At 38.8% G+C, this 26,210-nt stretch overlaps 1 protein-coding gene across 1 annotated transcript in view; it reads left to right on the forward strand.

Moving 5' to 3' along the window:
- Nucleotides 1-18,645, forward strand: part of OTOL1 (otolin 1) — a 59,127-nt gene extending 40,482 nt beyond the window's left edge. Inside the window, exons 3-6 of the mRNA XM_003358658.3 lie at nucleotides 9,277-9,648; nucleotides 13,591-13,680; nucleotides 16,851-16,922; nucleotides 17,602-18,645. Coding sequence (XP_003358706.2) covers nucleotides 9,285-9,648; nucleotides 13,591-13,680; nucleotides 16,851-16,922; nucleotides 17,602-18,500 — 1,425 coding nt within the window. The 5' untranslated portion in view covers nucleotides 9,277-9,284 and the 3' untranslated portion in view covers nucleotides 18,501-18,645. The remainder of the gene's footprint in view (nucleotides 1-9,276; nucleotides 9,649-13,590; nucleotides 13,681-16,850; nucleotides 16,923-17,601) is intronic.
- The last annotated feature ends 7,565 nt before the right edge of the window (nucleotides 18,646-26,210 follow it).

The raw sequence follows: 26,210 nt of genomic DNA on the forward strand, positions 1-26,210 counted from the left end.
CTCATTCACACTGTCCCTTTTCCCACTTCCTCTCTCCCTCCCCCTGAAATAGGAAACTGCTACAGAAGACATACTTGGAATCTCTGTGAGGGAAATAAAGATGAAACAGACTAGCAAGAATTTCATTCTTGCCTTTGCCTAATCCCATCCTTAAAGGTTTCTTTTAGGTTATGCAGATGTAGAGCCAGGGCTTCTTTTCACGCGTAAATTTAATGTACATTTATAACTGCTCTACTTAACCCATCTGTGTGGGTGAGTTTGCTTTCCCACCAACCAGTCACCTGAGTGATTATTTTGTCCTGCCTTAGCTTGATTGCTCCCAGCTCTTCTGAATGCGATTCCTTCTTGGCACCCAATTCTGTGCTGGGGGCCTTACCTGCCACTCTGCTTCCTGTCACACTACCTGGATTTAAGACAGAGTAGGAGGAAGAGAGAGGGGTAAAAAAGAGATGGCATGCACAGAGGGGAAAAAAGTATCCACATTGGCTGCTGGACTTTTCTTCTTTTTTTTAAAATGGTGTTAAACTGAACCAAAGCTAATCCCTTTTATCCAACTGAAAAATGCTGAGAATATGTTTTTATTTTACTGCATACTTATTAAATACAAGAAGCATTTAACTTGGTACAATGTAATGTTATATTCAATGTGCTTAATAAAATTGTAATGGATTCACTTATTTTGACACTCTGGGAGAAATAGCCTCCCCCTGGATAATGGAAATTATGATGCTTTTGCTGCATCTCTCAACACAAAGGGATGAGTGAGGCTTATCAGAGCTGATTATAGTCCCTCTGGAGTTGCCCTTAAAAACTGAAGTGGATAATAGGAATCTGTATTTACAAAGTTTCTCCTCCTTCCTTTTGATGGGGTTATATTTGCATACAAACTCCAACTCTGAGCTTGAGAACGTTTTTCTGAGTTTGCTAGAAGCATCAGGACAGGGGAAAACAGCTTCTCAGAAATTCTCCTTAATTCACCCTCATGAGTGAATAGCACTGAGAGTTCAACACCAGGTACTTTGTAAAGTAAAACAGGGGATTGTTTGATGGATGTGGCCCTCGGGGAAGGAGAAGGAAGTGGCAGCAACTGGCCCTCCCCATTTCCCTTTTCCTGACATCTTTATATATTATGGTCCTTCTACCTTGGGGTAAACATGCCTAAAATGAGTGTGATGTTAGTCATCCTTCTTGCCTGCCACTCCTGACTCTCACCTCCATTCTTGGTTACTTGTTTAAGTGGGAAGGTCAAAGGGGACATCTTGAGAAAAAGCCCTGGAGTCATCCCGTCTGGGGCTCAGCCCTCTTATAACACTTGCTCTTTTCTTCTATTCCTCAATGCAGGGGAAGCCCCTCAGACCAACTTCTCAAGCTATTATATCTGATGTTGGGTCTGAGATCTTGCTTTGCTCAGCAAATCCATTCCGAGAAGCTGGAGATTACTTTGGTCTTAGGGTGACAAAATTTAACAAGCATCATTTCCACGAAAACACATCTTGTCTAGGTTGTGCTAAGTATATGCAAACTTATTTCTGATTAGTTATATATTTTAAACTCAAACCTTGACCAATAACTAAACCTCACCTGGTATTTCTAAAGGAAAATAATAATGATAATTATTTTTTGTCTTTTATCTTTTCTAGGGCCACGTCCACAGCATATGGAGGTTCCAAGGCTAGGAGTCCAATCGGAGCTGTAGCTGCCTGCCTATGCCAGAGCCACAGCAACGCCAGATCCGAGCCTCATCTGTGACCTACATCACAGCTCATGACAATGCCGGATCCTTAACCCACTGAGCGAGGCCAGGGATCGAACCCGCAACCCTATGTTCCTAGTCAGATTCATTAACCACCAAGCCACAATGGGAACTCCCGGAAAATAATTATTAATGGTATTCTTCAGGGGTTTACCCTCACAGAGGTTGAGCCTCCGATTGCTTTCTTCTTATCCTCATTTTCTCAAAATGGTGTTTTAAAACCACAATGCTAAGAAACCTCCTCGAGTCAAAATATGAAGTTAAATTCTAATTGAACTAAGTTGAAGATGTACTTTTCAGAGAGAAAGTAAAGTAGCGATTGTCTTCCAGAAGGAATTGATCTTTTTGTTGTGAGTTAATGTCAGCCAGCTCTTGTAAGCCACCCTCATGCCTTATTGCCTGGACCAGAGCAGCTCCTGTGTCCTTTCACTGCCTATTCTGACACACCTGCAGCCACCTCTATACCATGGCCAGGGACTCTCCTCTGCTTTCACTTTCAGTGACTTCTTATGGCTTGTAAATAAACCCCACATCTTCACAAAGGTCCACATCACCATGCAGATTGCATCATGGGTGATCATACTAGTCTCTCTCTCTCAGCCCCTACAGTTAGGGTCTCCTGGCTTCCTTCTTTCTCTTGTACAAAGGCTCCTGCTGCCTGGAAAGCTCTTCTCCTTGCTCTTCCTGACACTGGCTGCTCTGATTTGTCAGTGTTCCTTCCTTAGGCCTTTCTGTTGGCTTAAGTACCACTTTCACCAGCCACCTGTCTGAAACAATCTTTCTATGTCACTCTTTATCAACTACCCCATTTATTTTCTCCACAGACTTATTACAGTCTGAAATGCTGATTTTTCTTTTTTACCCTCAGATGTTTGCTACTCCCAATAGAATGTAAGTTATATGACAGCAGATATTTTGTTCTATAAGTCCTGCACATGATATTATGTCTACACGGAATGGTGTTTAATAAGCATTTGTTGACTGAATGAAAGAACAAATGAATGTGAAACATGGGTACAAGAAGGGGCACCACATGGAATATTGGTCATAATGAAATATGAGAAATTAGAATTAACTATTTGCATTGGAAAGGAATGCTATATATGTAAAAATTCATCTTATGATCTTACATAACTATACAAGTGTCAGAGTGGGAGAATGCTCTACACAAGGTCAAAGAAGTGCATCACGGTTGCAGCCCAACAACATATCCACACTTAATCCATGTGCTTTCAGTTGTTTCAAAAGTCTCTATACTAGTATTAGCATTCAGAAATGAAACTGGGCTATAAGACTGGGGTGGATGATTTACTTGCAGGCTCAGAATACTGTGGGAGGATTTTTTTGACAAAACTTTTTGGTATATTATTGGATCCAGCTAGTTTCTAAGAGATTACAATGCTGTGGCTAGATGAGGGTTAAGAAAAAAGAGAATGTAGGATTGGATATAAGACAGGCTAAAGCAGGCAGCCTGGAGTTTACAATAAGATAAGTGGAAGTAAAAGTAAATGGAGAAGAAGGATTTAGCAAGATTTAGTCTGGGACCACTGTAGGTATGTCAGGAAGAAAGGGATTGATACAGGTAATTGAGTGCTTATGCAGTCATTGAAGGGAAAGGAGCCCATGGCAGAAAGTGCTATCACTAGCCGTCAGATATGCCACCAGCCTTTAGAGAATCTGGATTTTGCTGCTGATGGTCACAGCCACCTACACAAGAAAGGCAGGAAATCATGTTGTTGTGCCAGAGAACATTGCAAAACTTTTAATCTGCCAAAGTCCAGGCAGTCACCATCTGCTTCTCACAGAACTAAAATGGCTTCTGCTTTCTTTCTGTCTTCAATATCCCATGCAACTGTTTCTTACCAGCAGAAACTAAACTGGAGCCCTGATGGCAAGAGATTCTGGGAAAAGTAGTTCTTAGGCTTTGAGTCTGTAGGATGAAGGGGACAGAATTACAAAGGATGGAAATTGTGCCAAATGCCAATCTGACACAATATGAAAACAGGAAATACTTGTTACTGCTTTAAAATACTATTTTTTGGCTAGTTAATTTCATTAGCTCTAATCCTTACTAAAAATAATAGCCAGCAGTTACTAACAGCTTTTCATGCATTATATCATTAAATTTCACAACCCTACAAATGTATCTACTATGATTACCTCCATTTTAGAACTAAGGGACCAAGACTTTGAGAGGTAACTTGCTCCTAAACAAATCACTCATAAATAGAAGATCTGAATCTTGTACTTGGGACTCACTTTCTACAAAGCCAGTGGCTTTTAGTTCTAATACTATATTATTTGCTAGTCAGTTATTAAATTTATTTATGATCCATGGCCCTGGCCTCAATATAAAACTTGCCAGTCATCTGACAAATATACATTATTATATCTCACTTTTTTGGGGAAAAGAACCAGTAATTCTTTAAAGAACATTATCTTAAGCAGGGGAACTAACTTAATGAGAGAGAAGAGTACAGAATTAGAAGAAATATAATGTGTCCAGTATTTAGAATGTGATTTTAGGGTATGAACTCATTTACATATATTGATAAAATATTGGCTGTTATAAAACCACATTGTAGACTTTCAACATTAGAAGGGCCATTCAAGTTTGAAGAATCTTCAAGATCTTTTATAATAGCATCTCAAGAAGGGGTGGCCCAGTTTCTGCTTAAGGACTTACAGTGAGTGCAACTTCCAGGACTTTGGGGGCCTGATGGATGAGGGGGAGGGGCACTTAGAGTGCTCTTGCTGCAGGGTAAAGATAAGACTGGGGTGCCTGGAGTCTCCTTAGTCATTTTGGTGTCAATGGCAGCAGATACAGTGTTAGGATAGATGCTGGAACTATTTATTGCTAATAGTTAGCTTTTGCTGCCTAATATTTCCCAAACTCACTCCATGACTTACAAACTATAGTTTGAGTGTCTGTAGTGGATTCAAGATGGCCGAAGAGTATTGGGATCTTCTTCCATTGAAAGATGGAGTGTGTACCCCTTCTCTTGGAGCCTGGCTGGACTCTGTGACTGCTGTAGCTAATGGAATTTAATAAACTATTGCTGTTCCAGTTCTCAGGTATAGCCTAAGTAGATTGGTAGCTTCCATGTTCTTGGAACACTGTCTTTGGGAAACCCAGTGTCTGACTGAAGAAATTTGACAGTTTTGAGACTAGTGTGTTAGGGATACTATTGAGAATTGATGAGATCAGCTTTTTTCCACTTTTATCAAGACACTGGATTTGCAGTGAGGCCTCTTCAGACTAGCCCATGGACCAACTGAATACTGCTAAATGACCTTAGTTGATGCCTCAAGGAGCAGAACAATCACCTAAATAATCCAGGCCCAACTTCCTGACCTGTGACATCATGAGCTACAATAAAATTGTTATATATTTATTTTCTGGCCATGTTCAGAGCATGCAGAAATTCCTTCCTGGGCCAAGGATCTCAACTGCATCATAGCAACAACCCAAGCCACTGCTGTGGTAACAACAGATCCTCAACTACTGAGCCACATGGGAAGTCCTAAAATGATTTTTTTAGGTCGTTGAGTTTGAGGTACTTGGTTACACAGTAATAGATAACTGGAACATGTCTGTGGGATTGGTGAGGGCTGTCTCATTTAGATTGGTCTCAGCTGTTCTGACCAGGGCTCACTCATGTGTCTGTGGGTCAGTTTGGGGACTTTCATCTAGATCGTGTTGGGCTAGGGCAGCTTATCTGGGGCTGCTCTGCTCCACACATCTCTCAGCCTCTTCTGTGACCACAAGCTTGGCCATGTATATCCTTAACCTGGCAATGACCAAAGTGCAAGAGAGCAAGTGAAAACATGGACGTACTCTCAAGATCTAGGCACCCTGTCACTTCCATTTCATTCTTTGGCTAAAGTCACATGGCTGAATTTAAAGTCAAGGGATTGGGATATAGACATCATTTCTTTTGTGGAAGACAATGCAAACCCCACATATCAAAGAGTGTGAGTACAGGGAAGGGTGGAAAAGTGCAGACAATAACGCAATCTACTACATTTACTTCATTTCAGTTTGGCAGACATTTATGGGATGTGTATTACTCTAGGCACTGGAAACCTGGAAACAAAAGAGCCCTAACTTTCTATTCTTGAAATGTGTACTGGGTAAAAGAATTTTACTGTATTTAGTTGATTGGGGACCTCAATCTCCTTTTAGATCTTTACTTACAACCCCTCTGTTAACATTTATATTGTGTTAAACTTCACACTTACTATTTGAGTTATCTTTATTGTTCTAGTGACTTAAAATTTGGTCAGAAGCCCTTACTTGCTTGACCCATTGTGGAGATTGTTTGGCTAGGTTTTTATGTTTTTACACAAACCTTAAAAAATCTAATTCAAAAGAAATAATACCTCTATACCATCAGTCAGATTGCTATCAACTCTCACACTAATGTTTTTCAAAGGGCTTCCTGTTTTCCTCATCTCAAGTTCTTGGGGAGCCTCATCATAGTCTTCAAGTTCTGACTGCTATCCTTTAAATTTTTTTATTTTATTTATTTATTTATTTTTTTTAGGGCTGCACCACGGCATATGGAGATTCCCAGGCTAGGGGTCCAATCAGAGCTGCAGCTGTGGGCCACAGCCACAGCCACAGCAATGCAGGATCCAAGCGGCGTCTGCGACCTACACCACAGCTCACAGCAATGCCAAATCCTTAACCCATTGAATAAGTCCAGTGATTGAACCCCCAACCTTATGGTTCCTAGTCAGATTCATTTCCACTGCACCATGATGGGAACTCCATATCCTTTAACATCTGTATTTAAATTGGGAGCAAGAAGCCACGATGCAAGGAAAACATTTATGAGGACAATTCACATTCTCAAATAGGAACACTGAGCATTTTCCTAATAACAGTTAGCTCTCATTCTTTTCTGCAGTCCTTTCACATCTTGTCAGATGAGCTGTGTTTCCCTCTGCAAATTTGTTTGCCTCACACTAATATGTTCCAGGGTCAGAGCCAGACTTCTTACCTCTCCTCTTCCTCATTTCTTCCCTTAAGTTCCCATTTCCTGTCTTTGGGAAACCCCATTTCTTCCACTGAGGGTTGAGCTCTGTGAAGGGTCTAACTCAGTTTATTCTGCAGCATCTCTGACCTCTCATTAACCCCAGCAGTATGGCACATGGGCTGACTTAAGAGTCAAATGGATTTAGGTTTTAATCCCAGCTCCATTGCTTATTAATATTGTGATCTTGGGAAGACACATATCTGTGTCTCAGTTTTACAATCCATTAAGTGGGCACAGTAAATCTTACCTTGCATTATTGCAGTAACAATTATAAAGTGCCTGGACAGTGCCTGTCATGATCTCAGTGTCAGTTCCCTTCCCCTCCTTGTCTCAACAGCTATCTCTTATTTGTCATGTCAGGACTGATTTAACAAAGGGCTATCACAACATGTTTTCAGGGTGAAAAGTACTTTGTATGCATAGAAGAATAACCCAGGTATGTTTAGGAGAAAAAAAGGGTTATTTTCCCTCTGACTTCATGTGTTTAAGATAACATTAGCCACATCTTAGAGCATTAATACTCAGCATTCTGCAAACTCAAATTATTTTTATAGCAAAATGGTAAGAAAATTGAAAGTTACCAATATTTCTCTTTGCATAATTTTGCAGTTTGGATAGTTGCCACAATTGTATGTTTACTGCAGAGAAGATCCTTAGGGATGGGCTTGCATTTTACTTGTCTTTATATGCTGTGACCCAGCAAGGACCTGACACTTCTTAGATGCTCAAATAAATGTTGAACAAATGAATGTTTCACTGAATGCAATAGTATGAACTAATGAAAATTGAATTATTTTATATTTAAACACTAGGGCTGAATTTAGTGCACTGATACATAGTAACAATATTTATGTACTCAGTCCTGCAGGGGTGGGGGAGTGGGAGGGCAGGATCTATATTTGGAGGGCTGCATTATAATCACCTTTCCTTCACACTTTTTTTTTTTTGCTTTTGTTATTTCTCATCTTTTTTACTAGATTGTCAGTTCCCTGAGGACAGAGACTGTGACTTATTATATATTATTATATGTCACCACATATAATTTTTCAGTGCTTGTGACACTGTTGATATCCAGTAAATATCAGTTGAATGGATGAATATGGTAGCAAAGGCATCTTGAAGTGAAGTTAGCATTTTGGGATCTTTAGAAGATTTTGGAAATGTAGCATCCTTTGTCCCTTCTCATCTGCTTTGATTTATATGTCTCCTCCATAGCTCTTCCGCTGATCCTACCCTTGGATTTATTGTTCTTTAATCTCATCCTTATAAATGCCACATGATTTGTGGGAAAGGGTTGAGGCTTTGAAATTAAACAGACGTGGGTTAAGTTCTGAATTAATAACATAGGTTGTATGATCTTGAACAAGGTTTGTAACCACTTAGCTCCTGTTTCCTCATCTGTGAAGGTGAGTGACATTGTGTCACTACCTGGCAGAGCTGTTTTGAGAGCAGATTGGATTGATGTAATGTAAGGCACTTACTTAGTCGGGAATTCTATAAATAATGGGTGTTATTACTATCCTTATTTCCATTCTCTTTATGCTCTTACTATTTGTCCTAATCACTCCTTCCATTTCCAGAGACAAATCATGCATTTCCAATCCTGGCTATCTTTTAGCAGCCCCTGGACTGCTGGGAGTTGCTAGAGAATGGAATACTGTGGGCTATCAAAATTTTACTTCATCAGGAACCTTATTTCGTATATCCCTTTGAACACTGATAAAAGCCTTAATAAGAATAACTACTATTTGGCTCATTAAAATACTACAAAGATAAATGTGAGTTTTAAGAAAACCCACTCAAATTATAAAGCAAAGAATTGGAGAGTTAAATGACGTGAAGAATCTAAAGACATAGCATATATTTAAATTTATGATTTTTTATTCTCTCTCTGTCTCCATTTATTGCACAGATTCTAAAAGATTGGTCTCACAACAAGACCATTATCCTGAATAGATTTTAAGACTCTTTTATTAGTGTTTTTTCTTGAAATAATTGAGTTTGCTGAAATAAACTATTCAGCTCAATATTTTTCATCTCCCTCTCATACAAATGTATTTGATTCCTATAAATCTGCATGAGGTCAGTCAGGATTTTATACCTATTTTTTTCCTCAGGGTAAATGAGCTATTAAGTCATGTTGCATTTATTATAGATCATGTTTGCTATTTAGCAAGATAATTTAAATGATGGCGAACAATATCTTTGTACATGTAACAGTAGGAAAACAACCAGAAAGGAGAATTGAAGTAAAATTTTCCTTAAAATAAATACTTTAAATAAAATACTATGTTGTGATTCGAGTTACATTTACATATAGAATACATTAAAGAGTTATTTAATATTATGCATATTGTCCATTCTTATGGTTCATGTATGTGTATATGTTTCTCTCATATAAGTATATATCTATATCACTTAGTCTTTCTGTTTGGTTCTCCTGTAATATGTGTATATATTCCTATTATACCTTTCTTCTAGCCTCAAATATGTGGATGTTTTCTTGGTTTTGTGCCATTTTAATTATTTTGGCTATTGCTGGTATGGATGCAATAGCAAAGACCACACCTTTTACCAAATTCACGAAGAAATCTGAGAGAAAAGAGATGCTGAAGGGTCCAAAGCCATCTAGTGGCCTACCTCCAGAAGAAGACAAAAGCCCTGTCACAGAAGTGGCCAAAATGGCAAAACCAACCCCTAGTCCTTCAGCCCTCGATTCTGCCTTTGGTGATGCCACCCTCTTTCCCTTTGAAAACTTCACTCTGGACACGGCTGATTTCCTCTTGAACTGCTGTGATTGTTGTTCATCTGGACCAGGGCAAAAAGGAGAATTCGGACAGACTGGAAAGCCAGGTATTTAAAAATACACAAAGTCCTCTATTTCTCACTTGTGCCTCTTTAGAGTGAGAGGTGGTGGATTGGTGGTGGAATCGCTTCAAGGTTTCTACACTGCCATGTGAATGGGACAAGCCTAGGTGTAACGCGGTGATCATTACAAATGGGTTCTCTTGCCCAAGGTGGTAGCCAAAGCCACATGTGTGGCTAGTAATATGAAAATTAAATGAGATGAGACATTTAGTCCCTCATACACTGGTCCCATTTCAAGAGCTCAGTGGCCACTCGTGACCAATGGCTACCATACTGGGCAACACAGATACAGAGCATTTCCATCACTGCAGAAAGTCCTACTGGATGGTGCTGGTTAGAGCAGAGACTGCACCTACGAGCCCAGCCCTGGTGTGGAGTCTTTCCAGTTATATAGTCTTTTCATTAATGGCTGATATAAAAGGGTAAATGAACATTCTGTGGTCTGGTAAGAATGTGTACTGATGGATTTTTGGAGTGCTATTTGTAGTGAGGATTAGAAATGGAATGCCTGTGAGATGGAGAATAAAGGCAGGATTCAGTTTGCTTCTCATTGAAATTCTGAGGCAACACTGTACCCTTGCCCAGCAATTTTCTCTATTGAATATCTTGGTTAAATATTTCAAAATTTCAGATTGCTTTAATGTATTATAGTATGAATATACTCTTACTTTTATTGTAATACATTTCAGCTTTTACATGTCCTACAGCAGAGAATTCAAGGTAAAAGTGAGATCAGACTATAATAGCAAATCTACTATTCCCTGAAAAAATTACATGTAAATATTTGTCTTGCGTGAAGAATTTAAAGTTATAAAGTCAGGAATTCTCCATTCTCATGAAGCTTTTCATTCATTTCATCCCATTGCAGGAAATTTTGGGGGAATGTGATTGGTGTTTATGTGGATGTGGAATTGAAGGGTAAAGGAGGTGGGCAGGGATCTGGGGCACCAAGATTTCAGAGTTGCTAAAACATGACTGGAAATGTAATGAGACTGAGAAAAAATCGTATTTACTAGCATTTTTCTTAGTATCATGCCTGGCTGGCAAGCTGCTTGGGGAGAGGAGGAAGGGGTCAAGTAAACACAGCTTTGGGTAAACTGTCTTCTAGGGTCATGGGCCTATAGGATAAGAGCTTTTGTTTTATCAAGTGGTGGGTTTAGCTGGGCTGTTCTCAGAGCTCAGCCTCTCCCCTAAATACACGGATATTTTGAAGGTGTGCCAAGTTATTAGCCTGCCTGACATGCTCATATATCTTTGTCTGACTGAGTCTGCCACAGAGCAGAGTGTTTGGGAGTTCAGAATGTCAAGTCTATCATGGTCTGACCTTGGGGAAGCTCCATTACCTCTCCAAGTCTCAGTTTCCAAAATAATCATATGGCGTAAGAAATAGTACCAGCTTCATGGAGCCGTCAAGAGAACTGAATGAGATCATACATATAAGGTCTCAGTGGATGCCTGGAGTAGAATAAATGCTCAATAAAGTGTGTATATTTTTCCAGTTAGCTGGAGCAGGAGTCTTTCCGTATCTCTTCTGAAATACTCTGAGCCTGAAAGGATCCTATTTTTACTATTCAAAGATACTTGTTCTAGCTTTACCAGTGTTTCAACAACATTGTTTTATTTCATCTTTTATTTATGTATTAATTTTTAAATTGATGTATATTTGATTTACAACATCATGTTAATTTCTGGTGTACAGCAATCTGAATCAGATATACATACACACACATATATTTTTAATATTCTTTTTCCATTATGGTTTATAAGATATTGCATATAGTTCCTAGTACTATACAGTAGGACTTTTTTGTTTATCTGTTTTATATAGTTTATTTGCCTATCCCCAGCTCCTAATTCATCCCTCTCCTATCCCCTTTTCCCTTTGGTAACCACAAGTTTATGAAAAATATTATTTTAAGTTAGAAGTCTAGTATAAGAGCAACATTAAACAAATTTTAAAACAAAAATAAATCTGCTCAAAGCCAACGCTTTAAATTTTTCTTCGTTTTCTCTTGGTTCTTGGCCACATGAACAACACACACCTTGCATACATCACATTTGTATTATCTACTTAATGTAAATAATATAGACTTTAAAAATCATAAGCCTAATTTTATGGAGTTTCTGAATGAAAGTATTTTAGAGCATATAGCTATATCTAATAGCTCGCAAGGGTAAAATTCCGTTTGAAATTTTATTTCCAGATTCTCTGATTAGTTCAGTTATAATAATAGCCACTTACTATGTGCCAAAAACTGTTAAGCACTTGATGTTGTTTCTAATCTTTGTAGAAAATGTTTAAAATATTATTATATTTCAGTGGATGATTTAATCACATTTCAAAGAGTTTTAGGTAACTCTAGAGGCTGTACCACCGGAGTGTAGGATCTGGAGTCAAACTTGGTTTGTATACTTTCAAGACCCTCCTAGTCTATGATGCCCAGACTTCCGGTATTTATGGTAAACTCACCAAGATGTAGGCCTTACCTGGACAGAAGGGGCAGCCTTACAGGCAGTGACTATGTGCCCCCTGTGCTAACCTGGCCTTTGGGGGTCAAGAAGAAGGGGAAACATCACAGTGAATTATAATTTACCATAGCTCTTGCTTTGGTTTCCTCTGCCTGTTTCTGCTCCATTCCTTTCCTCTCTGCTCTTCTTTCTTTCCTAGACATAGGAGCTTCACCACCACCTTTGGCTACTTAAGCTTACCTTCAGCCTTAATCTCCATTGCAAGCAATTTATTAAAGTTTTTCATCCAAACAAATACAGTGTTCTTTCAAAGAGGAAATTCAACAGATTAAATATAATTTTCTCCTTAATTATAATAACTACTATGAAATATTAGTTTAATTGAGTGCATGTATCTATATGGTTAACTTTCAAAGAACTGGCTATAAATTATTCCAGTCAGGGGTTGTAAAGCAATTCCTATGCTTGAACATGGCTAGGGTTGCATGAAGGGTTATTCTTCCTAGGCCTGGGTCTCTGGGTGGCCCAGGTAAGTGAACAGGACCTGGACTTCTGGGATGGGTGAGGACACCCACTGAGGTCTAAGCACTGTACCATCTGACCCTCTCCTGTCCCTCAGCCTTCTTTACCCTAATGGCTAGCTCTGCCCACATTGCTCTTTTATCAGTTTCCTAAAAAATGCCATGGTCTTTTCTACTCTTGTTTTTCCCTGAAATCCTCACCTATGGTTTTTGTTTGTTTGTTTTAGTCTCAGAAAATTCTAATTTGTTCATTGGGTCTTAGCTTAATTCCATTCCCTCCCCACCCCACTCTGCCATGGGTCTCCTCTGATCCCATAAATTAGTTTTTTTTTTTTAATCACAATCTAGAATAGGAACTTCCTTTTTTCCTTTATGTCACTAACGACAGTGTGGACATTTCTATTTATTTGTGTGGTTATTTGTTTCATGTTTCTCTTTCATGGACTCTCAGCTCCATTAGGGGAGGGACTGCCAGAATGTTGGTGGCTGATTCCTGACACCTGGCAGAATGCTTGGTGTGTCAGAGGCCTCAGCAGCAGTTCCTAAATTAACACCTTAAGTGAAGGAATGGGAAAACCCAAAGTGCTAGGTATCATGGTTTTACTTCCAGTTTGAAAGTGTGGTTCATCTGAGGTGAAGAGTCAAATAATCATTTTATTCTTGTTGTTTAATATAGCAATGCTTCTCCGAATCCTTTGATCACTTCCATGAATTCAGTGACAAGTACTAATGGGCTCAATTTATCTATTCAGGTAGTACAAAATTGCAAATAAGACAAAAATATTGTCCTTAGAACTTTGTAATAGTTTATTCTCACCCAGATTTTATCATTAGGAAACTGACAGTCATTGGTCTCAATAAAATGACTGCTTTTTTGAACTAATGAATTTCAAAAGATAATTTTTCTACTCTGATGGTTTTTAAATCTCATTTCCAGGTTTTAAGGGAGAGGCTGATGTTATAGGGATCCCAGGGCCACCAGGAGTTGTTGGACCCCAAGGTCCAAAAGGCCAGAAAGGAGAGAAGGGTAGGTAATTATGTTCATTTCATGTCAAAACTCAAAGAGATGTTCTGCATCATTTTTAAGAAGAGCAGCTTGCTAAGTAAATACCAGATTCTGATAGGTGAATCAATTTTTTAAAATGTAAAAACTTGGTAAACTACATTGTGGGTGAAATTTGATATAAAAATGTTAACTTAGGTTGGGAGTGGGGGATGGGCTAGGGGTTTGGGGATGGAAATGCTATAAAATTGAGTTGTGGTGATCATTGTACAACTATAAATGTAATAAAATTCATTGAATAATTAGAAAAAAGTTAACTTTATAAATAGCTAATTGAGAAATTTTTAAACTTGCCTTTAAACTTGCCTGGTAACCTCTCTCTTTCTCCTTCTCTCTCTCTCTCTCACACACACACACACATACACACACACCCCATATATCTTTTCTATTTCTCGTAGGCTACCCAGCTGACCTGGTGACTGGGAGCCTCAGGGCATAGACTCTGGGGAAGTCCTTTCCTCTATACTCCAGTTTGAATTATTCCTTATGATGCAGATTATTTGCATGCTAGATAACACTAACCAGAGCAGCCATTCCTCTGAGAGCCTACTTGCTAAGGAAAATATGATATATCCTTTGGCTTACTCTCAAATCAGGGGCAGCGTCCATGGTGGGAAGAGAGCTGAGTTAACATGAAAGAAATCAAGCTTATTCTAGTAAACTGGGCCATTCACTTGACCTCATGTGGAAAATGAGGGAAATGGACTATTTAGACTATAGTCTAGTTATACTTGTTTGAAGAAGATTTGCAGTTATGTGTGCTTTCATAGATCTTTTCCAGCTCAGAAATTCTCTAATTCCGTAAGCATATGAGCAAAGAGGGTGTTCTGCTCTGGGAAATCCCTGATTCTGATAAGTGCTTCAAGGTATTTGGGGAAGGTTATAGATTCACTGGGATATTTAGAAATTCCTCAGTGAATACCACCAGCCTGTAGAAATACCATCTATCCATCAAGTTAAATGTTGTAGCCTCAGTGTCACATGTCAAAAGACCTAATATCATCTATACATCACCCTCCACATAGCTCAGGAACTGCCTAACTCATTTCTAGTAGAACATTCAGTGAAGTAATTACTCAAAAAAAGATGCTAAGGTAAGAGAGAGCTACTTCACACTTGTCAGTTATGCGATTTTCATTCTCGGAAACATTTAATCCTTTTGTGGCTGAATTATGTTAGCAGAAAGGCCTGTGAAATAAAGATGAGTGATGAACCTCCCCAGTGACTCATACATTTTGGAAGTTAGACTTCTGGAAGTAGAAGAAAAAAACAGGGAAGTATTATAAAATAAGATTCTTAAGAATATGCTTTGATGAAGGATCAAAAGTAGAAATCCATTTAGACAGTCTCTATAAAGTGGCAAGTGTACTTTCCTTTTCCTTCTTCTTAGCTTAGACTCTTGGTTAAGATTGGAAGTTAAAAAAAACGAGTCAAATGACTGCATTCTGGTTCATCATTAAGTTAATTGTAAGCAGTTAAATTCTTTAAAGGAACTTGAGAGTCAGAATCACTGTGCAGTGAAGGTCAGTATATGAATACTGACAAAGACTAGGAATAGAATTGATCCTTCAGTTCCATTTGCAGTTGTGTTCTCTTCAAAGGCCTACAGACGTTTTCCTGATGGCCTATAGGTTAACTTCCAAATTTTAAATTTTATTTGGAATGATAATGGAGGGGTTAGCTACTTAGAAAATGCTGCTGAGCTGCTGGTGGTAGGATTTCTCTAGCTGGTCATATGAAATCTGGCTGAGTCTCTTATGACTTTGAATTTGATTTAGGATTTCTTTTTCCCTGGCAAAAGTAAAAAAAAAAAAAAATGTTTGCTATAAGTCAAAGATTGTAAATTAATGCCAACCAATATTATATGAATTCCTGTTTGTACAACTTTCTAAACTTTTTCTTTTTGGTCTTTTTTTAGGGCCATAACTGTGGCATATGGAAGTTCCCAGGCTAGGGGTCGAATTGGAGCTACAGCTGCCAGCCTATGCCACAGTCACAGCAACTCAGGATCCAAGCCATGGTCTGCAACCCATACCACAGCTCGTAGTAACGCAGGATCCTTAACCCACTGAGCAAGGACCGGGATCGAACCCACGTCCTTATGGATACTAGTCGGGTTTGTTACTGCTGAGCTATAATGGGAACTCCTCTAAACATTTTCATACCTCAGCTACTTCTGAGATAAAGTGGTGACAAAAATATCTACTCTACCTTTCTTGATGGGAGATACTACAAACTTTTGTAAATGAAAAATGTTATAATCAATGAAATGTGTTATGTGGGCCTCCCTGTTATGTTAGAGGCTGCTTTAATATCAAATACAAATTAATATTAAATAACAATATTGATTAAATTAAAAATTCATGTTAAGAGCTTGGAACATTAGCTAGTGCAAAGTAAATGCTCAAAAAGAATGAGCTATTATCATTATTGTTATTTTTGCTATTATTACTTACAATTAAAATAAATCTAGAGTGGTTGCACTGTATAAAAATCCCAATATAAAAATCCATTTTCTGGTAATATGGCAAATATCTAAAAGCCCAGATATTTTTTTATTTTTTTTCAAACATGAATTTTCAGTTTTACTTGTCCAAAGATAAACAAAAATTCCAAATGAAATGAAAATTAGCTTTTCTTTGATGCTATGTGTATGTCAAGGACAATATATTTTTTTCCTGGGTAGGTTTTTATTATGAATGATTTTAGCTAACTGTGGTGTTGTACTCTGTTTCAACTTATGTGGTGATGGCACTATTTCTCAGACATTGTGGGGAATGTGAAAAAGAGGACTTTTAACTATCATTCAAAATTCATAATAGAAAAGGCACAAACAGACACATGAAGCAGAATGTCATGAGTTTTGTGAGAGATTTGAAGAGCTACGGAATGCTGAGGGAAAAGCTGAATTCTGCTTGAAGAGATTGACTCTTCCCCCAAATATCCTTTAAATGGTTTACTATCAGTTGGAATAAAATATTCCCAATGATGTTCAATAAATTCTTTTTCCAGATTGTTTTATCTTTATGCATTTTAGTAAAGGAAGTATTGAAATATGACACAATTGTGAAATGGGTGTTGGTTATATCATAGCTCATATAGTTGGAAAAAAGTTAATTTTGATATCATTTTAGGACTTAAGGGAGAACGTGGGGACCAAGGAACAAACGGAGTTCCAGGGTACCCAGGAAAACCTGGAGAACCAGGTAGAGTATGACATATCTATTGTGTATAGTCACATGTGCAGTATAGCCTTAATTTTCTTTCTGTTTGTGTTTAAAGTTATCAGGAGTGTACAATGGAAATATAAATGTATTTAACATTATCCGGGATGTAAGATGGAAATATAAATTGCTATTAATCTTTTAATAATTCAGTGTTCTGATTGAATGGAGTGTCATGAACACTAGTCTAGGAGTCTGGAGGTGGTAAAATATCTGAGCTATGCTCCTTTCTAGCTGTCCTGGGAGAAAAAAATCCCTAAATCTTTCTGGACTGCAGTTTCTTTGCCTGCAAGATTTAGATTTGGATGGGCAACACATAGATTTAGGAGAATATCTAGGTTGGGCCAAAATGCAAAGAGTAATGTAATACAATGGGCAACGATAGTTCTAATACTTTTTAATCATCTTAAAAGTGAAACCAACCAACTGGCTATATGAGATATAAGCTATTTTGGGTAGCGTTATCTCTTCCCCTTATGACCCACTAGCTTTGTATGAGTGGCTCAACTAAGAGTCTCCTAGTCACTGCAATTTTTGAGGCAAGAATCAGGCTTCCAGCACCAGTTAGGAGGTTTTGCTTGCTTTTTACGAGCTCTCTGATAATAGCCCACTGGTCCTGCCCTATGCAAGCCTTAAGTGTTATTTTAATTTTTCTTTTCAGGTGGACTTGGTCCTAAGGGGGATAGAGGCAACATCGGACTGGCAGGAGTGAAAGGACAGAAAGGCTCAAAGGGGGACACATGTGCCAACGGTACCAAAGGAGATAAAGGAGATGGAGGGGCTATGGGTGCACCAGGCTTGAACGGAGAGCCTGGGGCCAAGGGAGAGAAGGGTGAGGTGGGAGATAAGGGCTACTGTGGAGATTCTGGGGAGAGGGGGGGGAAAGGAGAAAAAGGTGAAGTGGGCATGAAAGGAGAAAAAGGTAGTAAAGGAGATACTGGAACAGAAGGCAAAAGAGGCCTAGAGGGCCCGCCTGGGGCCAAAGGTGATCTGGGAATTAAGGGAGAAAAGGGAGAGTTGGGTCCTCCTGGCCTTGTGGGACCTGCAGGGCCGAAGGGTGAGCTCGGGAGCAAAGGTGTCCGCGGGTCTATTGGGAAGAAGGGCTCCCGGGGGCTCAAGGGCTCCAAGGGGGAGGTGGCCAGAGTTCCCCGGTCGGCTTTCAGTGCCACTTTATCCAAGCCTTTCCCTCCCCCCAACACCCCTATCAAATTTGACAAGGTTCTCTATAATGACCAAGGGAATTACAGCCCTGTTACTGGGAAATTTAACTGTAGTGTTCCTGGGGCATATGTTTTTTCCTACCATGTCACTGTGAGGGGCCGACCCGCTCAGATCAGCCTAGTGGCTTGGAATAGGAAGCAGTTCAAGTCTAGAGAAACGCTCTATGGTCATGAGATAGACCAGACCTCTCTCCTTATCATCCTGAAATTAAGAGCAGGGGACCAAGTCTGGCTGGAAGTTTCAAAAGATTGGAATGGGGTATATGTCAGTGCTGAGGATGACAGCATTTTTACTGGGTTCCTTTTGTACCCAGAGGAAAATCCTGGAATTTCACCATAAACTTGTGTCTTCAACACTGTAGTTAGGGTTCAGTGGAATGAGTCAGATAACACTGGGTAGTGCTACTGAAAAACAAAAAAACTTCATTTTTTTCATGATTATAAAATACAGAAAAATAAAAAATTATATCAGCTAGAATCAAAAATTCCTGTTTTAATCACCTTTAAAAATATTAATATGTATTTGAGGGCACATGCCTATTAATTTTGCAGCCAGCTTTTTTTCATTTAGCATTATGATGGCATTTCTCGTGCCCTTTAAATAATATTTGTATACAAAATATGAATGAGATTTGTAATAAATATATTCTTACTAAAGATTTCCTGTGTGCCGTAAAAATGTGTGCAAATCTTTTCCATGTGAATGTGAGGCTAATAGCTGATATGATTGGCAAGTGTTTTTCAAATGTTTCTAATTCTGTTGGAGGTTTGTTTCCTAACAAAATGGAACTATTCCCATGTTTGTTTAATTCAGGGAGAACACAGAGAAAGAATAGTAAAGACTAGCTAAAATAGCTTTAAAAATTAATCATTTTGTAAGTGTTTGCTCATTAAAAAAACCTGTATTATATGGACTTGTGTGTTGAATAAAAGGTGGAGAGTTGATAGATACTGCTTCATCATAGCAAAGATCCATCCATTCATCTAATTATTGTGCTTAGACGAACTGAATGTCCCCCAAAGATTCAAGAGTAAAATTAAAGCATTTTTGATCTAAAGTTTTAGCCCTTTCTCAATGGATAAACATTTAATTTGGATAAATTCTTTGGCTTCATTATCATCATCTCTAAAATAATTAATTCTAGTTATTCAGTGATAACACTGCTGGAACAGGTGGGTATTTGGGAATTCACTTGCAATGTGGATATTTAAAACTGTGAATATAGAATAACTCAGCAGCCTTATTTTTTAAGAAGTGAATTTATTGACTCTAAATTGAATTTAGTTTAATGAAGGCATATAGTTATGCAGATTTGCAAATCTTGTTGAGTCAAATCAGAGAGTGGATGATGGGGAAATGGTCTTGCTCTGCCAGATAAACTCTGAAAAACATAACTCATTTTTGATCTCCATCTATATTAAAATAGTGTTTCTCAAACTATGTTCAGAGGAAAACCATTACTGGAAGTTGTTAATATGAGTTACTACAAAGAGTGGGTTTTGTGTCTCCCTCTTAAAGATTTATAAAGCATGTTAGTGTAGTCCTTGACATTCCCACAGATAATAAATTTTCTTAATTTTGTTTTATCCAATGATCCTATATTTATTTTAAGTATAGAACTCATCAGGCAACATCCCTTGGAACAGCTTTCGGTAAGATGCCAGTTTTGGAAATGCTGTATTAGTTTCTCATCTGAAGATTACCCAGCAGGCTAGGGTAAAATTTACTTCTGACATTTCCCCTTTCCTTCAGCAATTCTTCTCTATTTAGATAGTAATATTGCTTTAACTGTGGCTTTGCATGTATTTGTCAGAGGGAGAATATGCTCTTATGGATATATTTGTCTCTCAGTATGCTCTTATGGATATATTTTTAAATTTATGCCTTCTCCATCATTGGGTTAGAGGGATTTCAGGAGGCTGAGAGCCAACTAACCTAGGAAGATGGAGAGAAACCACACCAAAGGACATGATATAAAGGGCAGCTGTCAGAGGACCAGTAAGGAAGGAATAATTTACATGGAGGATTTATGATATCTAGCAGTGTCTTACATGTGTTTGTGGTAAACATTTATTTTATTTTATTTTATTTTATATTATTTTATTTATTTTAGAGTATGGTTGACTTACAATGTTGTGTTAGTTTCAGGAAGCAACCTAAATGTCTACCAACAGAGGAATGGATAAAAAAGATGTGATAGACATATACAATAAAATGTTATTCAGCCATAAAAAAGAATGTGGTAAATGTTTTATAGGAAGTCTGAAGTTAAGAGTTTTGGTTTAGGATCCAGGAATGGTGCTTAATTAGGAACTTTTTCAAGGGCATCCAAACTGAGGAAGTTCTTAGCCTTTGGGAGGTGGCTTCTAGGTTCTTAAGCCATTTTTTGCTGCAAGGGCGGAGAATTGATGCAACTGTGTCCCCTTCTTTCAACTATACCATGTCTTCCATCATGTTAAAATCACAGAGTGGATTTCTTTCATCCTAAGGATCTGAATGCAAGGCCTACCCTGCTGCTACCCTAATGACTGTCACATATCCTGACCTCTCCCCATAATGCCTGCCCAGAATATTAAACTGCTGAGCACTAAACTACATCTCAAGTGTCACATGAAAAAACGAGTTTCTAAAATTCTCCCAAGCTGCTCCTCCCATGTCTTTCCCTAACTCACGTAATAACAAATTTTTCAGGCCAAAAACTTGGTGTCACTTGATTTTTCCCTTTCATACTTAAGTCCAGTCTGTCAGGATGCCTTTTTGGTGCTTCCTTCAGAAAGTAGCCAGAATTTGATGACTTTTCACATTTCTATTGCCAGCACGCTGATCAAGCCACCATCATTCATTGCCTGGATTTTTTTAATTGCATTTACATCCAGATTGCATTTCCATAATATCCAAGGGGTTCGGGACCAAAATTCAAGAGGACCCAACATAATAAATATCTAAATATTTAAAACTTATGAATTAGTCTAACAAAATTAAATATGTTCTATCCTCCTACTTTAATGTTTACTTTTATGTTGAACAAGTAAAAGAAAATTAATGATTTTTATATGACTAACAAACAATATATCACAGATGATTAAATTACTATTGCGTGTGTCTGGGTGTTCTGTTAATGGGTAGGTGATATCTGGATGAGTTAAGAAAAACTTTATGAATTACTCTATGTTTATCCTATAGATGTTATTTTTAAAACTTAATTTCAGCAAAATAGATTTTTCATACTCAAGATTTCCCCATAATTCATGTTCTATTGACAGTTTTCTCAGGTTAAACCACTTTTGTTGACTCATTGGATTTTAAAAAATAATTTAAAAAAATTAATTTCAATTCAATTTGGAGAAATTTGCTCAGCTGAACTAGCAATAAGGTTTAGAAATGAACCATGACTTCTACATTCATGATCAAATATTGTAATTGGGGTTGCATATGATACATTATCACTGTTATAAACAGTATTTCAAAATATTTATATTTCTTTGTATAAACTATGATCACTTGTATTGCCTTTTTCATCATCTCTTGAAACAACATTCTAGAATCTAGCTCCAACATGAATTTTCTGTTTGGACCTGCATAGATACAAATTTAAAGAGATATTTAATATTTCTAGCTATAAGTATGCAACTGTTGCAAACTATGTGCAATTTGTATCCTGGCTTGAACACAAAGAGAAGCAGGGAAACTGATGCTCAGCACAGCTGAGACATAATACTTGTTATCTACGGCATTTATACTCTTCTCTCTTAATTAGGCACATCCATTGCTCACATTCTCCCCACACAAATAAGCAGGGTCTATCTCCCATGTTTGCAGCAGTCCACCCACTACCTTGATGGCGTTTGGAGGCAGTCATCTTTTGTTGATGCACATATAGCAAGATGTATGGTGAAGAGTCTAAAAATGTCTAAAAGATGGTAGGCATAGGAGTACATATTTATGACTGCAGGCTGTGCTGTGCAGGAATTGAGCCTGATTTCTAAGAAGGATGCCCTGGGTACTATCATAAATACACATGTTGTGTGTTTGTTTTATGCGGGATCCCATATAACATGGGGCCCAGGGCAGGGGGCCCTCCTGCTTGAGTCTAAAGGCAGTAACACTGTTTTTGCCCCCAGCTCTTTCAATCAAATCAATCCTGTTAAAAAGGAAATGGGATCATCTTATTCCTCCACTCAAAGCCTCTTGAAGCTCCTATCTCATTGGGAATAGAAAGCTGAATTTTTACTATGACCAGGGAGGCCCCAAGTGATCTGGTCTCTGCTTTCCCTCTGACTCTATCTCCTTCCATTTCCTCCATGCTCACTCTGGGCACTGCTTTCAGTGCTCTTCCTCAAATTCACCAAGAATATTTCCACTTAGGGCTTTGCATGTACCACTCTACCAATTTAAATCGCTCTTCTCCTTGGTAACTATATGACTGGCCCCTTCTTTTCGCTCAAGGCTTTATTCAAATATCACCTTTTCAGTAAGGCCTTCTTTGACCACTTGATTTAGAATTGCAATCCCAGACCCTGACCCTCTTCCTTGCTTTACTTTTCTCCAAAGCACTCACTACATTTAATATGGTATATATTTCACTTACTGATCTTGTTTATTTTGTCCTCCCATTAGAAAGTAAGTTCCGGGAGGCCAAGGCTTTTTGTCTGTTTATAGCTTTCTCCCCAGCACCAGCACACGAAACATGTTCAGTGGATAAAGATTGATGGGGTCCATACCGATGTGGTGGTTATAGATCTCTCCACAAGGTGGTGCTCACAGATTGTCTTGCTTTTGGTTTTCTATCTTAATTTAAAACAATGGCAAATTACTAGTTTGTCGTAAAGTAAATAAAATGGTGACAAATTTCATAATTAAGAAATTGGCTTTATGAAATTACATGTTTTATGTTTTATTGTATTTCAAAGAGCTACATATTTTCCCCCACCCTCTGGGGACACAGGACTACGGATCAGTTCCCCAGGGTTGCAGGAAGAACTTTACAACTATGACAGGGGAATGTGTCTCCTGTTGCTGGACATGATGCTCCTTCTGAGTGGGGACCCAGTACATTTTTATCTCTCACCCCAGCCCCAAATGGGGCATCCCGAGTCCTGGGAATTACAACTATATTCTCTACCTGTAAACCCACTTACAAATAGGTCTTAAAATGAGACAAGAAGACTGTAAGACTTTAAGATTTAAGAATGCTGTAAAACTTGAAAGAAGAACTTAGGGAAAAGGAAAAATTAAGAACAATCCAGTTGCCAATGACAAAGTTTGGGGTGAGGCAGGAAGGAGAGATCTTGGGAATTATGGAGTCATAATAATTATTATCTTTTAGGGCCCAACAGTGTGCAGGGCACAGAGCTTTATGTCTAAAGTGCTTTAAGTGATGGATCACAGGAGGAGACTGAAGCATGGGGCAGTTAGGCTATGTGCCAAAGGATAGACTACTGGTAGGTGGGGGAGCCATGAACTCACACTCCTAACCAGTAGAATAATGACAAGAGAGACTTTACTAAAAATCTTGACTGGTGAAAACCTGGTATAATGGGAAAAAGAATGGTAGTAGCCCAGTTTCTCAAGGCTATCATCCCAAGTGGGAAAGGGAATGAGAAGGGGATAAGAATCCACTGATACCTCAGCAAGAGTGGGTTACATGTAGAACTGCAGCTGAAACCCATGGGGTTTCCTGATAATGCAGTCTGTAGTTGGGTGCTCTGATCAACTTGGCACATGATTCGTGTGAATTTGGTGGCAGTGTTTAGTAGGAATGTTTGATTGTTTTACGAACTAGAATTAAAGCATATTTATTGTTGGTTGAATTATAAGAATTACCTTACCTCTCATAGAGATGACATGAGAGATTTGCATGTTTAGGGTTCCTTTCCTCTGAGGTAGGAAATCCATGGAAGTCATGTCTCTCTCTCTCTTTTTTTTTTCCTTTTGCTTTTTTAAGGTCCACCCCTGTGGCATATGGAAGTTTCCAGGCTAGGGGTTAAATTGGAGTTGTAGTTGCTAGCCTACACCACAGCCACAGCAATGCAAGGTCTGAGCCAAGTCTGTGACCTATGCCATAGTTCATGGAAATTCTGGATCCTTAACCCACTGAGTGAAGCCAGGGATTGAACCTGTGTCCTCATGGATACTAGTTGGGTTCATTACTACTCATCCTCATGGATACTAGTTTGGTTCATTACTACTCAGCCACAAGGTGTACTCTGGAAGACAGCTCTCTTGTCTTGAGCTTGTGGAGGGAGCTGAGGAGGCAGAATCTTCCTTGTTTTACTTTCTGTGTAATCATTCGTTTCTTCAGGGTTACTGTATGCCAGGCATTGTTCTTGGTACTGAGAATAAATCAGTGAGCAACAACAGGGGAAAAAAAAAATCCTCTGTCTTCAAAGAGCTTATGAAAAGAAAGAAAAAAAACCCCATTAGTTATATAGTATGTCAGAAGGTGCTAAATGGTATAGGGAGAAATAGCAGGAAGGAGAATTGGGTATAGCAGGGTAGCATTGTAGGGGTGGTGAGAGGGATTTAAAGTTTTATTGAAATGTAATATCTGAGCCAAGATATGAAGAAGGCAAAAGAGCAAATCGTGTGGACACTTGAGCAAACAGAGGGAACACGAGAACAAAAATCCCTCAGGGAGAGTGTTACCTGACAAGGAGACCAGGGGGTCTGCAGGAAGAGGGTGAGGACAGAGAGGCAATGGGGTCACAGATTGTGTCTGTCTTTAGGGCTATTGTAAAACCTTGACTTTCCTCTGAGTTTGGTAGACTCAGAGGTGGGGCACCCAGACCCCTTACAAGGAAAAATCTAGATGCAAAAGAATGGTAGTAGGCCAGTTCCTTCAAGGTCTGTCTTAGCTGCAGAGCTGCCTTTTTTGAGCTTATGCCCTTCCCAGGACAGCCCTGAACTGGTAACCCAGCAAGGTGAGTAGATGAAAGCCTGGCCGCCTCAGCCCCTTGTGGCACTTGGATGGGCCATAGACACTCCAGACTCTGCTGCCTGACTGAGGCTCTGTTGGCCTTCCTTGCAGTTAGGCTCTTCCCTGCCCAGTCCTGCCTCCTTTCCCACCCCTTCATTCTCCCTGAATACCTGCTTCTGGAGACCCAGCTAGTGGCTGTGAGGTAGAAAATGTGAGAAATGGTGCTAGAAGCACAATTTTGTGGGCCACTTGCTCATTGTGCACTCACACATGTACACAATGGGCTTGACATTTGGGTTGAAAGACCCTCTGTTGTCTGACTGTAGTGCCTAAGTGTGTGGATTCAGAAACAGGATGCACTGGGTCAGAGTTTCGTTTACTAGCCATGCGACCTTGGTCAAGACACTTAGTCTACCTATGCCTTAGTTTTTTCATCCATAAAGTGAGATTTTGGTGTTACAAATGAGTCTACATGTTTGCAAAACTCTTAGAATTGTATCTGGCATGTAGTAAATGCTAGACAGATATTTGTTAAATAGGAAAGCCAACTCTCGGGAGTTCCTGTTGTGGTTCAGTGGGTTAAGAACCTGACGTAGTCTCCTTCAGGGTATAGGTTCTATCCCTGGCCTTGCTCAGTGGGCTAAGGATCTGATGTTGCTATGCCTATGGCATAGGCTGGCAGGCATAGCTCCAATTTGACCCCTAGCCTGAGAACTTCTATATAGCTCAGGTGTGGCTTTAAAAAAATAAAAGCCAGCTCTATTCCAATCAAATGTGAGAGGATACATTTGCTTGTGGTTCAGACTCCTTTTGGGAGTTAGATATGTATTAGTTTTTCAGCTTATTTGTTGGGGGGCGGAATAAAACCAGTACTGTTTTGGGCTCAGTGCAGTATCCCAGGTGACAGCAATGGTTGAATTGGACCTTTACATTTAATCAAGGTCTGTCCACAGAATATGTGCATCATTAAAAAAAATGCAAAAATGTGTTTAAAAAGGACACATAAAAATAAAATGCTACTCCTTTGAAATGAGACTGAGGCTCACCCTTTTCTCAAAATCACTATTAATAGAGTTAATACATCAAAGTGCATGAATCCACCTTTGTATTGAGGCACCGAGGACCCCTGTCCT

Source organism: Sus scrofa, chromosome 13, assembly GCF_054392235.1.
Source record: "Sus scrofa isolate SSC_HxYL_T2T_F1_AM1 chromosome 13, Sscrofa_HxYL_maternal_Yorkshire_Landrace_v2.0, whole genome shotgun sequence".
Lineage (NCBI taxonomy): Eukaryota > Metazoa > Chordata > Mammalia > Artiodactyla > Suidae > Sus > Sus scrofa.